General features: G+C 37.9%; 1 protein-coding gene across 3 annotated transcripts in view; it reads right to left on the bottom strand.

Annotated features, from left to right (window-relative positions):
• ADK (adenosine kinase) overlaps nucleotides 1–13,114 on the bottom strand; it is a gene marked incomplete at both ends in the record, with an annotated part of 516,283 nt that overhangs the window by 24,558 nt on the left and 478,611 nt on the right. For all 3 annotated transcript variants that reach the window (XM_079719313.1, XM_079719311.1, XM_079719312.1), the window contains one exon: nucleotides 2,705–2,791. In XM_079719313.1, coding sequence (XP_079575439.1) covers nucleotides 2,705–2,791 — 87 coding nt within the window. The remainder of the gene's footprint in view (nucleotides 1–2,704; nucleotides 2,792–13,114) is intronic.

Here is a 13,114-nt window from a genome sequence, read left to right as displayed (position 1 = left end):
ACCGGGGATTAAGTCCTTCGATTCTCTTCCCTTTCACTTTCTTTTCTGCAACAATCTTACCCCAGAGTCCTAAGAATCCTATCGTGTAACGAAACCTCCTGTTCAATAAATGAAGTCATCCATTCAGTCAATAGGAAGATTCTCTCTGGCAAAACCAGCTTTTGTTAGTAAGGCGGATCTGTGGTTCTGAGTCCTAATGATGAAATTTCCCTAAAAGTTTAGAGAAGCAGTACAGTTCAGACTGCCTGGGTCTGAATCCTGGCTCTGCTACTTTCTAGCCACGAGAATTTGGGAAAGTTATCGAACCCCTCTGTGTCTCAGTTTTCTCATCAGTAAAATGGGGTTAAAAATAACCTACTTCAAGGAGCTTTGATGAACATTAAACGAGTTAATACATGTAAAGTGTCTAAGATATCAATTGGCTAGTAGGTGCTGCATAAATGTTATCTATGCTATTACTATATAGCTTGATGTACACAGACAGAATGTGCTGAACATACCAGCATAAGTATCCCTTGTTAAAATGACATTAGAGTATTCATCTCATTGCATGACTCAGTCTTTCAGGATCTGAATATCCTGGGAACCGAAGAGAGTAGGGTTAAAATGAGAAAAATGGCTACTTAATTGAGGTTTTACCAGTAAAGTTCTGCCTAGTTTCAGCTTGACTTCCACTTTCTCTATACTGATTTCAACAGTGCGTAGTGAAATCCAGGGTATGATGAAAGTGAATAAAGTGAGGAGGCTGCCAACGTATTACAAAAGGGGTTGGCAAACCATAGCCTGAGAGCCAAATCCAGCCCATGCTCTGTTTTTGTACAGCTGGAGAGCAAAGAAGGGTTTTTACATTTTTAGAGTACTGCAAAAAACCAAAAACAAAACAAAAAGCAAGCAAGAAAACAACAAGAAGAATATGCAGTATACGGCTTGCAAAGCCTAACGTATTCACTGCCTGGCCCTTTAGGAAAAAAGGTTCGCAGATCCCTGTTCCACACTCTTTCCTTTTTACTTACCTCACTGTACCCCAAGAATAAGTATATAAATGAGACTGGGTAAGTAGAGTGAGATAAGAAAGAGGCGGGAAATCCTGTAACAAAGAGCCCAAGGGCTTTGATGATATAGTTCATTTATCACTCTAACTGTAATACAAATGGCTAGCTAGCTGTTCCTATTTTAGTATCCTAAGAATGACTTCTCTCTTCCTCAAAAAGTCTCTATATTCCTACCTCGTAGTGGAAGCATTATAGGTAGTTAGGGGTCTATAAAGGAATCTGCTGTTGCAAGGCCAGGAAGCCCCAGGCCTTAGGCCCAGGAGCAGTGCCTAATTAGGTCACCATCCTATCTATGACAGCCTCAGGATGTACCCAACTAAATAGCAAAGAAAGAGAATACTTACTGTTTTAAGTATTTTAAAGTGCTTAACTAATACACACGCAAGTTATAAATTTAAAAGTTTCTGTACTAAGATTCCTAGTTTAACCAATTTCTAACCAGGAAATCAATAGTGTCTCCTTAATGTATTACAGAATTTGGCCCAATTCTGAATAAGGTATTTTTAGGCTACATGGGTTTACAGCTCTGAAGCAGTATGGAATAGGAAAAACAGCTGCAAAATAATCAGTGATGAAGTCTTTCAGAGCAAAGGAATAAAAGATACATCCGTAATGGTAAAGTAGAACATTATTTGTTGTATGTACTCTTTCCAAAAAAGATGGCATGGGGCATGCTACCAGTCTAATGGTAAACAGCTCATTTAAGACCAGGCATGAAAAGTTTCAAAGAAGGAAACATGAAATATATATGCTAGTGAACATTAAAATAAAAGAATATAAATATTTTAAATAACACTAAGTTCAAACCATTATACAATCTTAAATAAGTTTCCCATAATTCAACTTATCTTCCAAGGAAAGGAAGACAAGGGTCAGCTCCATTTGCCTTTTTTTCCTTGTCTTGCTTGATGTTATGAGAAATAAAGATCAGGAGGGACTCTTCTGGGCTATCACTCAGGAGTCTAAAGCTTTCTAGAGATCTTAACCTAGCTTAACTACACTTAGCTAGAAGGAGTTCAGACACATGAAAAGAACTTTTGAATCCGATTTTAGATCAATCTAAGTTATCAAGCCAAAACTCTTCCAATTGTCTTGATCTTATTTTTGACTACTCACTCCAAAAATGATTTAGTTTTTATAAACTGTGTCAGTTCTTATTGAACCTTAATGAGACAAAAATTTAACCCTTCCTGGTACAATAAACATCCAACTATTGTGTTAGAAACAGATGTTTTAACTAAAGGATATAATCCAAAGACATCATCCTTAGCTATTAGTGTACTATTAATATTCACGATGTGTTTTAAAGAACAGCAATTTGTTAATATTTAAGCCTGAAGGGCTATGAATATACTATGTACTGTCTTGATACAGCTTGTTTATGCAATATTCTGACAGACACAATTAATCTTGTGAAAATGGCTGGGATGTAGCGTAACAGTAAATTATCTTTAAGCCCAAAATACATATTTTCCTGTAGTAATATACCCTCATAACACAATGATAGTAGCATATGGAAAAAACATCAGGAATTAATTATTTAAAAGCAGAAATTAAAAGTTACTATATTCATAAATCTTGGCTATGTGGCAGAGACAGGGTTAAAGGAAATGTTTAACTTGTAAGTAAGTATGAAATAAATGAGTCCGTACCTCCAACAAATGCATCTCCAGCTCCATTGGTATCAACAATTTCTTTCTGGTCTTGATCCAAGACAGCAAAAGCAGTGACTTCACTTTCTGCAATTAGAGCCAAAGAAAGGCAGACTGACTTCTCTTTGTAAACACTCAATATACAAACTCACCCAGGAAAGCTTGAAGCTCCTACATCAGCCAAAGAGAGAGACAGAACATGAGGCCCATATTCTGTACATGAGCACTTGGGAAACAAGGTGAAAAGCTATCTGTAAGCAATGCTTTTTGGTATTTTCAGCATACAGATGTTGTATGTGTTTTGTTAGAGTTATACTCAGGTAGTTCACATTTTTGAGGAACAACTGTAAATGGTAGCAGTACCTTTTTGGACAGTAAAAATACTTGAACAGAAACTATGAGCTAAAGGAAATATTAAGTACTAGATCATGGATCTCTAATAAAGCATCAAGCCTGGCTACATTCCTGGCAATGAAATCTTGGATATAGTTAAAGAGCTGTAAATTTAAAAAATACAAATAATGAGTCTTGAGTGTTTCTCTATAGAAAATCACAATGGCACAATAAAAATATAACTACTATTCTGAATAATACTTGATGCCAATGTCAAGGATTACTGATATTAGTTGGCTTATTATGGATAACCTAATCTGGTTACTTTTTACAACAGAGTCACTATTTCCTCCAAACTATCAAATAACAAAAGGGAAAGCTACCACTGAATGCATGGGCAGAACAAAATGGACAGTGCAATGAGCTCTTGTCTTACAGCAGTCTGGACTTGGTTCTTGGTTCTTTTGACTACAGAGTAACCTAATACACTACTTTAAACTTGGCACATGACAGTGGAATGGCATTACAGTAGTCTCCGTTATCCAGTTTTGCTTTTTGCGGTTTCAGTTACCCGCGGTCAGCTAAAGTCTGAAAATATTATGTGGAAAATTCCAGAAATAAACAATTCATAAGTTTTAAGTTCCACACCATTCTGAATACCGTCCCAATCCATCCTGCCCTGGATATGAATCATCCCTACGTATGCCGCCTGTAAGTCACTCAAGTAGCCACCTCGGTTATCAGATTGACTGTCACTGTACTGCAGTGCTTGTGTTCAAGTAACCTTTATTTTACTTACTAATGGTCTCAAAGCACAAGAGTAGTGATGCTGGAGATTTGGATATGCCAAAGAGAAGCCATAAAGTGCTTCCTTTAAGTGAAAAGGTGAAAGTTCCTGACTTAATGAGGAAAGAAAAAAATATTATATGTTGAGGTTGCTAAGATCTACAGTAAGAATGAAGCTTCTATCTGTGAAACTGTGAAGAAGGAAAAGAAATTTGTGTTAGATTTGATGTCGCACCTCAAACTGCAAAAGTTATGGCCAGAGTATGTGACAAGTGCTTAATTAAGATGGAAAAGGCATTAAGTTTTGGAGGACATGAACAGAAAATTTATTCCTATTGACGGCAACATGCTGCGCCAGAAAACACTGAGCCTATAGGAACACTTCAGCCAGGGATCCCCTGAAACAAGTGACAGCTGAGCCATTTACTGCAAGTAAAGGATGGTTACACAGATTCAGTAAAAGATTTGGACGGAAAAATATAAAAATTATTGGAGAGGCTGTGTCTGCCGATGAAGAAGCTACTGCCACATTTCCAGCAGTGCTGAAGGAGTTGATTAAGGAGATAGCATACCATCCAAAGCAAGTCTTCAGTGGTGATGAAACTGGCTCTTCTGGAAGAAGATGTCCAATAGAAGCTATACTCATAAAAGTGCAAAGGAGGCACCAGGGCATAAAACATGGAAGGACAGATGAACGTTGGTACTATGTGGCAACACTGCGGGGCATATGATAAAGCCAGGCGTGGTGTGCGTAGTGTTCAGGGTGAAGAACCCATGTGCTCTCAAAAACAAAACCAAAAATTATGAGAAAGCATGGGTGACGGTTATCTCATTTATGGGATGCTTCCACCAATGCTTCATCCCAGAAGTGAAAAAATATTTGGAAGAAGAAAGGGTGGAATTTGAAGTCCTATTAATAACAGATAATGTACCTGGTCATCCTGAATTGTTATAAACGTGAAAATGTTGAGGTTGGAATTTTATCTCCAAATACAACTTCACTGCTTCACCCCTTTTACAAGGGCATCATTCAGTTTGTCCAGGTCACATACACCCACCCTGTATTTGATCACATTTGATCAGCAATTGATGTAGGCTCTAATCTGGACACAATGCAGTGCTAGGAATCATTCACTATTACTGACACAATAACATTCATCAAAGCTGCAGTGGATGAATTAAAATCAGAAATTGTAAAGGCCTGCAGTCACGAATGATTTTAAAGGCTTCCTGGGGATCAGTGGAGAAGTTAGGAAAATCATTCACACAGTAAGAAGGATTTGCCAACATGCTTGATGAAGAAGCAGAACACATCAAAGACCATGGAGAAATGTCAACAAATGAGAAAGTGGAAGAACTTGTTGAGTCACTTACAGAGGAAGAGAAAGATGATGAAGAAGAAAGTGGAGCAGAACCAGCAACTCGGACATTACCAAAATTTGCTGAAGTGTTTCAAATTGCATAGACTTTAAAGGACAAAATTAGGGAATAAGATCCTTGGATGAAATGCAGCATTAAAGTCACCCTTATAATCACTGAAAGATTCAACCTCTGTAGCAAAACATTGATGACTTAAAAAGAGACAACTTCCAATTACAATGTTCTTCCAAAAGGTTTCAGTGAAACAAATAAACAAACACAAACGAAAACCCTTCAGCTATTGAGGATGCCCAACCACGGACATCATCTGCTGCTGATATCCAACCATCGACATCATCATGGTTTGATGATTCTCCTTCTGATGTTATCATCAGAAGGTCAATGTTAGCCTAATGACACATCACAATATCTGTGTCATTCACCTCACCTCATTTCATCACACAGGCATTGTATCATATCCTGTCATCATAAGAAGGGTGAGTACAGTACAATAAGATAATTTGAGAGAGAGAGACCACATTCACACAATTTTTTTTTTTTTTTTGGCCATGCTGCGTGGTATGCAGGTTCTTATTTCCCCAGCCAGGGATGGGAACCTGGTCCTCTGCAGTGGAAGTGTGGAGTCCTAACTACTGGACTGCCAGGCAATTCCCATCACATAATTTTTATTACAGTATATTATTATAATTGTTATATTTTTATTATTATTCATTGTTGTTAATCTCTTACTATGCCTAATTTATAAATTAAACTTTATCATAGGTATGTATGTACAGAAGAAAAACAACATAGTATATATAGGGTCTGGTACTATCCACAGTGTCAGGAACCCAATGGGGGTTTTGGAACATATCCCCTGCAGGTAAGGGAGACTACTGTACCTGTGATGAAATCTGGCCTAGAGGACATTTGTAAAAGACTGAATAGTGCTCTTCATTGGTGTCTGGAACTTCTGAAACTACAAATTTGCATCCTTTATGGGGACAAATGTGGCCAAAGAGCTATAAATTTCAATCTCATCTAAGATCAAGAAGGAGAGAAAAGGAAATCTTGGAAACTTTAAGGTCTTAATAAAGAATCTAAGACTCTCAAAAAGCATGTTCTGTTTGCCTTTTGCTACCTGCTACTAATGGATACTTTCAACAAGAGATAAACAAAGTGATGATAATGAAAAAAAGATCCTCCTGGAAAGATTGATATTCAAGAAGAGGACTCATTCACTTAGTGATGTCTTTTGACTGTAGATGCTAAGAAGATTCCATATTAGAAGTACCTGTTTAAACTGTTTAAGTACTACCTTTCCACACTTTGTAACACCAGACCTACATGAAGTTGACAAGATTTTGATTAATTGGAAGTTAAGGCATAAATATCCAGGATTAAATTTTCTAGGGAGTATGCAGTACAGACTGCTACGCAGGCCAAAAAAAAAAAAAAGATATAAGCAGACTTTATTAGAAATAATTAGGAAAGGAAAGGGCTACAGTCTGGTTTAGAGAAAGGTATGTACCATAAATATTTATAAAGAAATCTGATTTTATTACTTCCAAGTACAAGTCATACTATAAAGGGAATTAACAACTATAAACTAAGAACAAACAGGCACTAAACAAGTAAAATGAGCTAAGTTAATGACACCATTACCATTCATAATAAGGTTATATTATGTAATAATATAACACGTCTATAAAACATTTTAGGTAATATAAGAATTAATTCCTGGATTACCGATTAAAATAATCACATATAAATGATAAGTAAGCTGCAATTAGATATAATTCCTTGAGTTCTTTGCTTAAAAAAGTTACTGACTTTTGACTGGATAAATCTTTATTTATGAATAAAACCTAATTCACAATGGAAGAGTTTATCTGAATTTTGTTCTTAAGAATCATGACTTTTTGTCTAAATTAGCAAAAATTCTAAATGAATGCAGCTTTACTACACTTTTTTCTGGATATATGTGTAGATCCTTGAAATCCTTTACCCTTAGGTGTCATATGAAATTCAATTTCCTGAAACATAAAGTAGAAATATTTTCCACTTTTTGTACTTATTAATTCAAATAAGTATATAAGAATATTAAGAATGTAAAAAGAGCTGTCATAAATTGGTACACAGTCCAGGCTCTATTATCTTCTGCATCTAGAGAGCTATATTATGAGAACTCCTTTCAAAATAATAACGCTGAAAATTTGCAAGATCTTGAATGGTGTTCCAAATCATTGAAAAGGGATTAAACAACGTTCAATAATATTCAAGTTCAATTATATTTTTGGTACATTCTTATTTTGAAATACAATGATCTAAGCTGGTTTACAGAGTTATTAAAAAAACTCCCACAAACTAAGTAAATGGTATTCACCAGCATGACAGCCTTCTAGGCAATTTATTGTATGAACATACAAAGTACCTAAGTAAACCTTGAGACACACTTATAGGCATGGGCATTATTCTGCCAATGAGGCCCAAGACACTCACGTCACTGTTACTGGGATCTTGTTTTCTTAGGTGTGAAATGGGACTGGAGTAGCTATGGGAACAAGTAGCAAAAATAGCTTTTTGGGGCTTCCCTGGTGGCGCAGTGGTTGAGGGTCTGCCTGCCGATGCAGGGCACGCGGGTTCGTGCCCAGGTCCGGGAGGATCCCACATGCCGCAGAGCGGCTGGGCCCGTGAGCCATGGCCGCTGAGCCTGTATGTCCGGAGCCTGTGCTCCGCAACGGGAGAGGCCACAACAGTGAGAGGCCCGCGTACCGCAAAAAAAAAAAAAAAAGCTTTTTGCCTTAGTTATAGAAAAATGACACTTAGTTCTGATCAAGTACTTCTACTCAAGACCTTAAAATAAGTAAGTGCCATTGTCTCTTCCCAAATTCTTTATAAAGTGAGAAGGAAAAGGATTGGGAATAATTATTATTCCTATTTTCCAGACTTCTACAACAGCACAAAATCATGAGCTTCCCCAAGCAGACAGGAAACAAACACTAACAATTCAGCTGATAACAGATTTGCTTAGTGTCATTTATTGGATAAGACCCTCATGGCATCTTCACTCAGAATAATGAAATTTAATGTACTTAAAGTATAAAATAATAAAAATCAAACAGTCTCTGGACAGTTTATACAAACAGGTAATTTACTCTTCACTCTACTGTGACATAAGCCTTACTACCCAGTCTCTTAAGAGGCCAGTCTGGCTAGAATCAACTATAATGTTAAGTCATTTATAGTAGAGATGGTTAGTTCATACAAATGCCACAATATCTAACTGAAAAATAATAATAAAAAATCCACTCATTCAATGCCAAACAATTAGACTAAATGTTCTGGTAGATTTACCGCTACCAAATTAACTATATATTTTAGTACTGTATACACACACAGCCTCAAGATAATTAATATCCTTAGGAAATTTTGTTCAAGGTATATTAAAGTGCCATGTGCTGTCACTGTCTTACTGATGTCACCTCTAAATTGTAGTGAAGATATAACTGAAGAAGATACAAAGCAGGACAAGAAGCAGATAGGCAAGTGTTTTTCAGCCTCAAGGTAGACTGTAGTCACCACCTCTACCACTGCCTCTGATGAGCATTACCAGCCATGGAAAAAAACAGGAAACTGATGGCAAAAACTTCACCAGAAAGTTACAAGTAAGACTGTTTAAAAACCCAAACTCCTGGGCTTCCCTGGTGGCGCAGTGGTTGAGAGTCCGCCTGCCGATGCAGGGGACACGGGTTTGTGCCCCGGTCTGGGAAGATCCCACATGCCGCAGAGTGGCTGGGCCCGTGAGCCATGGCTGCTGAGCCTGCGCGTCCGGAGCCTGTACTCCGCAACGGGAGAGGCCACAACAGTGAGAAGCCCGAGTATCGCTAAAAAAACAAAACAAAAACAGAACTCCTAAGATTCTGAAAACTGGCTCCTGCGCCTTGATTTCTTATAATGAGGTATTTCCAGGGTATTAATGTTTTTGTTTGCTTTTTTAAAAAAAATTAATTTATTTTTGGCTGCATTGGGTCTTCGTTGCTGTGTGTGGGCTTTCTCTAGTTGCAGCGAGCGGGGGCTACTCTTCATTGCGGTGCACAAGCTTCTCATTGAAGTGGCTTCTCTTGTTGCGGAGCACGGGCTCTAGGCATGTGGGCTCAGGAGCTGTGGCTCGCAGGCTCTAGAGCGCAGGCTCAGTAGTTGTGGCGCACGGGCTTAGTTGCTCCGCAGCATGAGGGATCTTCCTGGACCAGGGCTTGAACCCGTATCCCCCGCATTGGCAGGCGGATTCTTAACCACTGAGCTACCAGGGAAGCTCTGCTTGTTTTTTATTAACCTTTTTTGGGGGGGATAATTTTAAACAAGCAGAAAAGTTTAAAGAAAAATACAGAGAACTCCCATATAACGTTTATCCAGACTTACCAGTTTTTCATTTTGCCATAATTTATCAGTCCTCCTGTATATACATACATATTTATTTATTCTTTCAAGGCATTTGAGCGTAAGTTGCATATATCATGTCCTTTACTCCTTAATAATTTATTTAATTTGGTGTATTTCCTAAGAACAAACATATTCTTTTAGGTAACCATCGTATAGTTGATAAATTTAAAAACTTAATATTGTTATTTCATCTAATCTTTACTCCATATTCCAATTTTGTTAATTGTCCTAATGTCTTTTTTTAAAAAAATAAATTTATTTATTTATTTTTGGCTGTGTTGGGTCTTCGTTTCTGTGCGAGGGCTTTCCCTTGTTGCGGCAAGCGGGGGCCACTCTTCATCGCGGCGCGCGGGCCTCTCACTGTCGCGGCCTTCTCTTGTTGCAGAGCACAGGCTCCAGACGCGCAGGCTCAGTAGCTGTGGTGCACGGGCTTAGTTACTCCGCGGCATGTGGGATCTTCCCAAACCAGGGCTCGAACCCGTGTCCCCTGCATTGGCAGGCAGATTCTCAACCACTGTGCCACCAGGGAAGCCCTGTCCTAATGTCTTTTATAGCAATTTTTTTCATCCAGTACAGGATGCAATCCAGAACCACATACTGCTTTTAGTTGTGCTTGTTTTTTAAAAAAATTTAACCTTTTAATTTTTACTACAGGTAATGCATAACTATAGTCCCCAAATATAAATATGTGAAAATATATGGTACAACCACCCTTCTCCTTTTATCTCTCCCATTCATTCAGTTTCTAGCCTCACTATTTTTCAATCTGGTTATCACTGTTATTGCTTCTCTGTATATCCTTTCACAATTTCTCTATGCACATATAAGCAAAACATTCTTATTTTTCTCCTTTTTATTTTAAACAACAAAAAAAAGTATCATACTATATGCACGCTGTTCTGGACCATGTTTTTTTCATTTGGAGATCTTTTTATATTGGTAAACAGAGAATGTCATTATTTTTAATGACTGCGTAATAGTCCACTGTATGGATATACTATAATTTACTTAAGTAGTCCTTTATTGATGAACTTTTAGGTTGTTTTCAATCTTCTGTTATCACAATGTTTCAAAGCACTAATGCTTTTATTTTAAGTAGACTCTAAATTTAATTATTTTACTTAATAGCCAAGTTAAGAATATCATTCCTACTTTATACTGGGAACTGACACAAGGAAATTAAGTTGTTATGCAAACAGCATGAAATATGCCTGTGTCACAGAATAGGGAAAAAAAAGAGAATCCAGGAAATGCTTTTTCTTTTCATTGGATACACATATCAGGATATGAGCAAAGATACCCTGCTCAGACTGCTCTAATAAACAGGATAATGAAACAGATGACAAATTCTGCTAATAATAGAGATTTATAGAACAATCCTAATTAACAAGGACTTTTGGGGGAAACGAAGAGCTCTGGGTTAATTTAATTTTCTGGTTAACTAAAGAAAAAGCAGAAAGTCTTTTTAGTTGGAAATCTTTCTACATGTACTAATAACATACCATGACATCCTTGCTTTAATTAGTTTAGTTTATTGAACTTAATGAAAATTTTCTTTGATAACAGAGAATCCTACAGCACATGTTAATGTCATATTCTGAACATCAGTTCTTATTGTAGTTCCAAAAGTGTAAGTGCTTTCATGAAATGCAGAATAAATGGAATGATAGCAAGTAAACTGGATTAGGACTCAAAAGACCCACGGTTTGAGTCTGGTTTTTGTTCAGCTACTTTATTCAACAAATACTTATTAAGAGCTTATCATGTGTCAGGACCTCTGTCAGAGAAGGAGAATACAGATGTGAATAGGACAAACAAAAACCCTGCTCTCACAGGATCTACATTCTAGTGAGGATAGATAATATATAACACAAAAATGAAGAAGATAATTTGAGATAACAATAAATGCCATGAAGGAAATAAAACAGATGATAAAGTATGACTGGGGAGGAGGGTTAATTTAGATGGGTGTTACTTCCTCACTGAGGAGGTGATGTTTGAATTGAGACTTCAATAGCAAGAAGGAGCCAGCCATGTGAAGGTCCAGGGGTGGAATATTCAAGTGCAGAGGACCTGGGCTAGCAACAAACTTGATGAGCTAGGACTGTTCAAAGTTAAGAAGGCCACTGTAACTAGAGTACAGTGAGTATGTGGAGATCAAATTTGTGTGTGTGTGTGTGGCGGGGGTGGGGTGGGGGGGGAAGAGCTGGTAGAATTTCATTCTATGTAATAAAAAGGGAAACCACTGGAAGGTTTTAAAGAGAGGAGTGACACAATCCCATTTTCAAAAGAGATTGTTCTGGCAGCCTTATAGAGAATGGACTGAATGGTGGGAGTTGGGAACGGAGTCTAAGATGCTACTTACCAAGAGACCTTATGCAAGTCACAGTGTAACTTAAACTCTGTTTTACTGCACAGAAAATGACGATAATTCTTGCTTTAGCTATTTTCAGTGACTATTATATGGATTAAGCATAAACATTAATAAAAGCACCCTGTCAAATATAAAGCCCTATACAATTCTATAAGGTGTTTTTAGGAGCTTATTATCTTCTTTTTTTTTAAATTTATTTATTTTATTTTTGGCTGCGTTGGGTCTTTGCTGCTGCACGCAGGCTTTCTCTAGTTGCAGTGAGCGGGGGCTACTCTTTGTTGCGGGTGCAGGCTTCTCATTGTGGTGGCTTCTCTTGTTGCAGAGCTCTAGGAGTGCGGGCTTCAGTAGTTGCAGCACACGGGCTCAGTAGTTGTGGCTCGCGGGCTCTAGAGTGCAGGCTCAGTAGTTGTGGCACACAGGCTTAGTTGCTCCGTGGCATGTGGGATCTTCCCGGACCAGGGCTCAAACCCGTGTCCCCTGCATTGGCAGGCGGATTCTTAACCACTGCGCCACTAGGGAAGCCCAGGAGCTTATTATCTTCAATCAGGCAATAAGTACTTGCTGAACACTCACTATGAGCTCTTCATTTTCTGCTAGATCCTTTGGTAGCAGACAAAGGAGAATTATTAAGACATGGTCTGTCTTCTCAAGGAGCTTAAGAATCTAGATGGAAAGAGAAATCTAGCATATGTGGAAGAATTTGTGAAATATTATACAATGTAATATGTATAGCTGCAACAGGAGCTCAAAGGAGGAAAGGAACAATGTGAGTTTAACTAACTGGTGATGGTTTCATGGAGAAGACTGAACTTAAAGCTGGGTTTTGATGTGGATAGTGAAAAGGAGAGGAAAAGAAAGGTATACATATCCCAGGAGGCATAGAGAAAGAAGGATGTTTATATGTCAGGTAAGGCCAGAAATAACACAAGATGGGTGGGGTCCAGCCATCTCTAGGGAGGTTTTGAAAGCCCGACAAATGTTTGGACTTGATACATGAGGCAAATGGGATGCAACTGCAGTTTCTGAGCAAAAAGCGATATTCAAATACTTACTATGAGCCAGGTACTGCACCAAGTGCTCTATATACTTTATCTCATGTATTCTCACTGCAATCA

The sequence above is a fragment of the Hyperoodon ampullatus genome, assembly GCF_949752795.1.
Source record: "Hyperoodon ampullatus genome assembly, chromosome: 1".
NCBI lineage: Eukaryota > Metazoa > Chordata > Mammalia > Artiodactyla > Ziphiidae > Hyperoodon > Hyperoodon ampullatus.
This window is presented reverse-complemented; position numbering and strand designations above follow the sequence as displayed.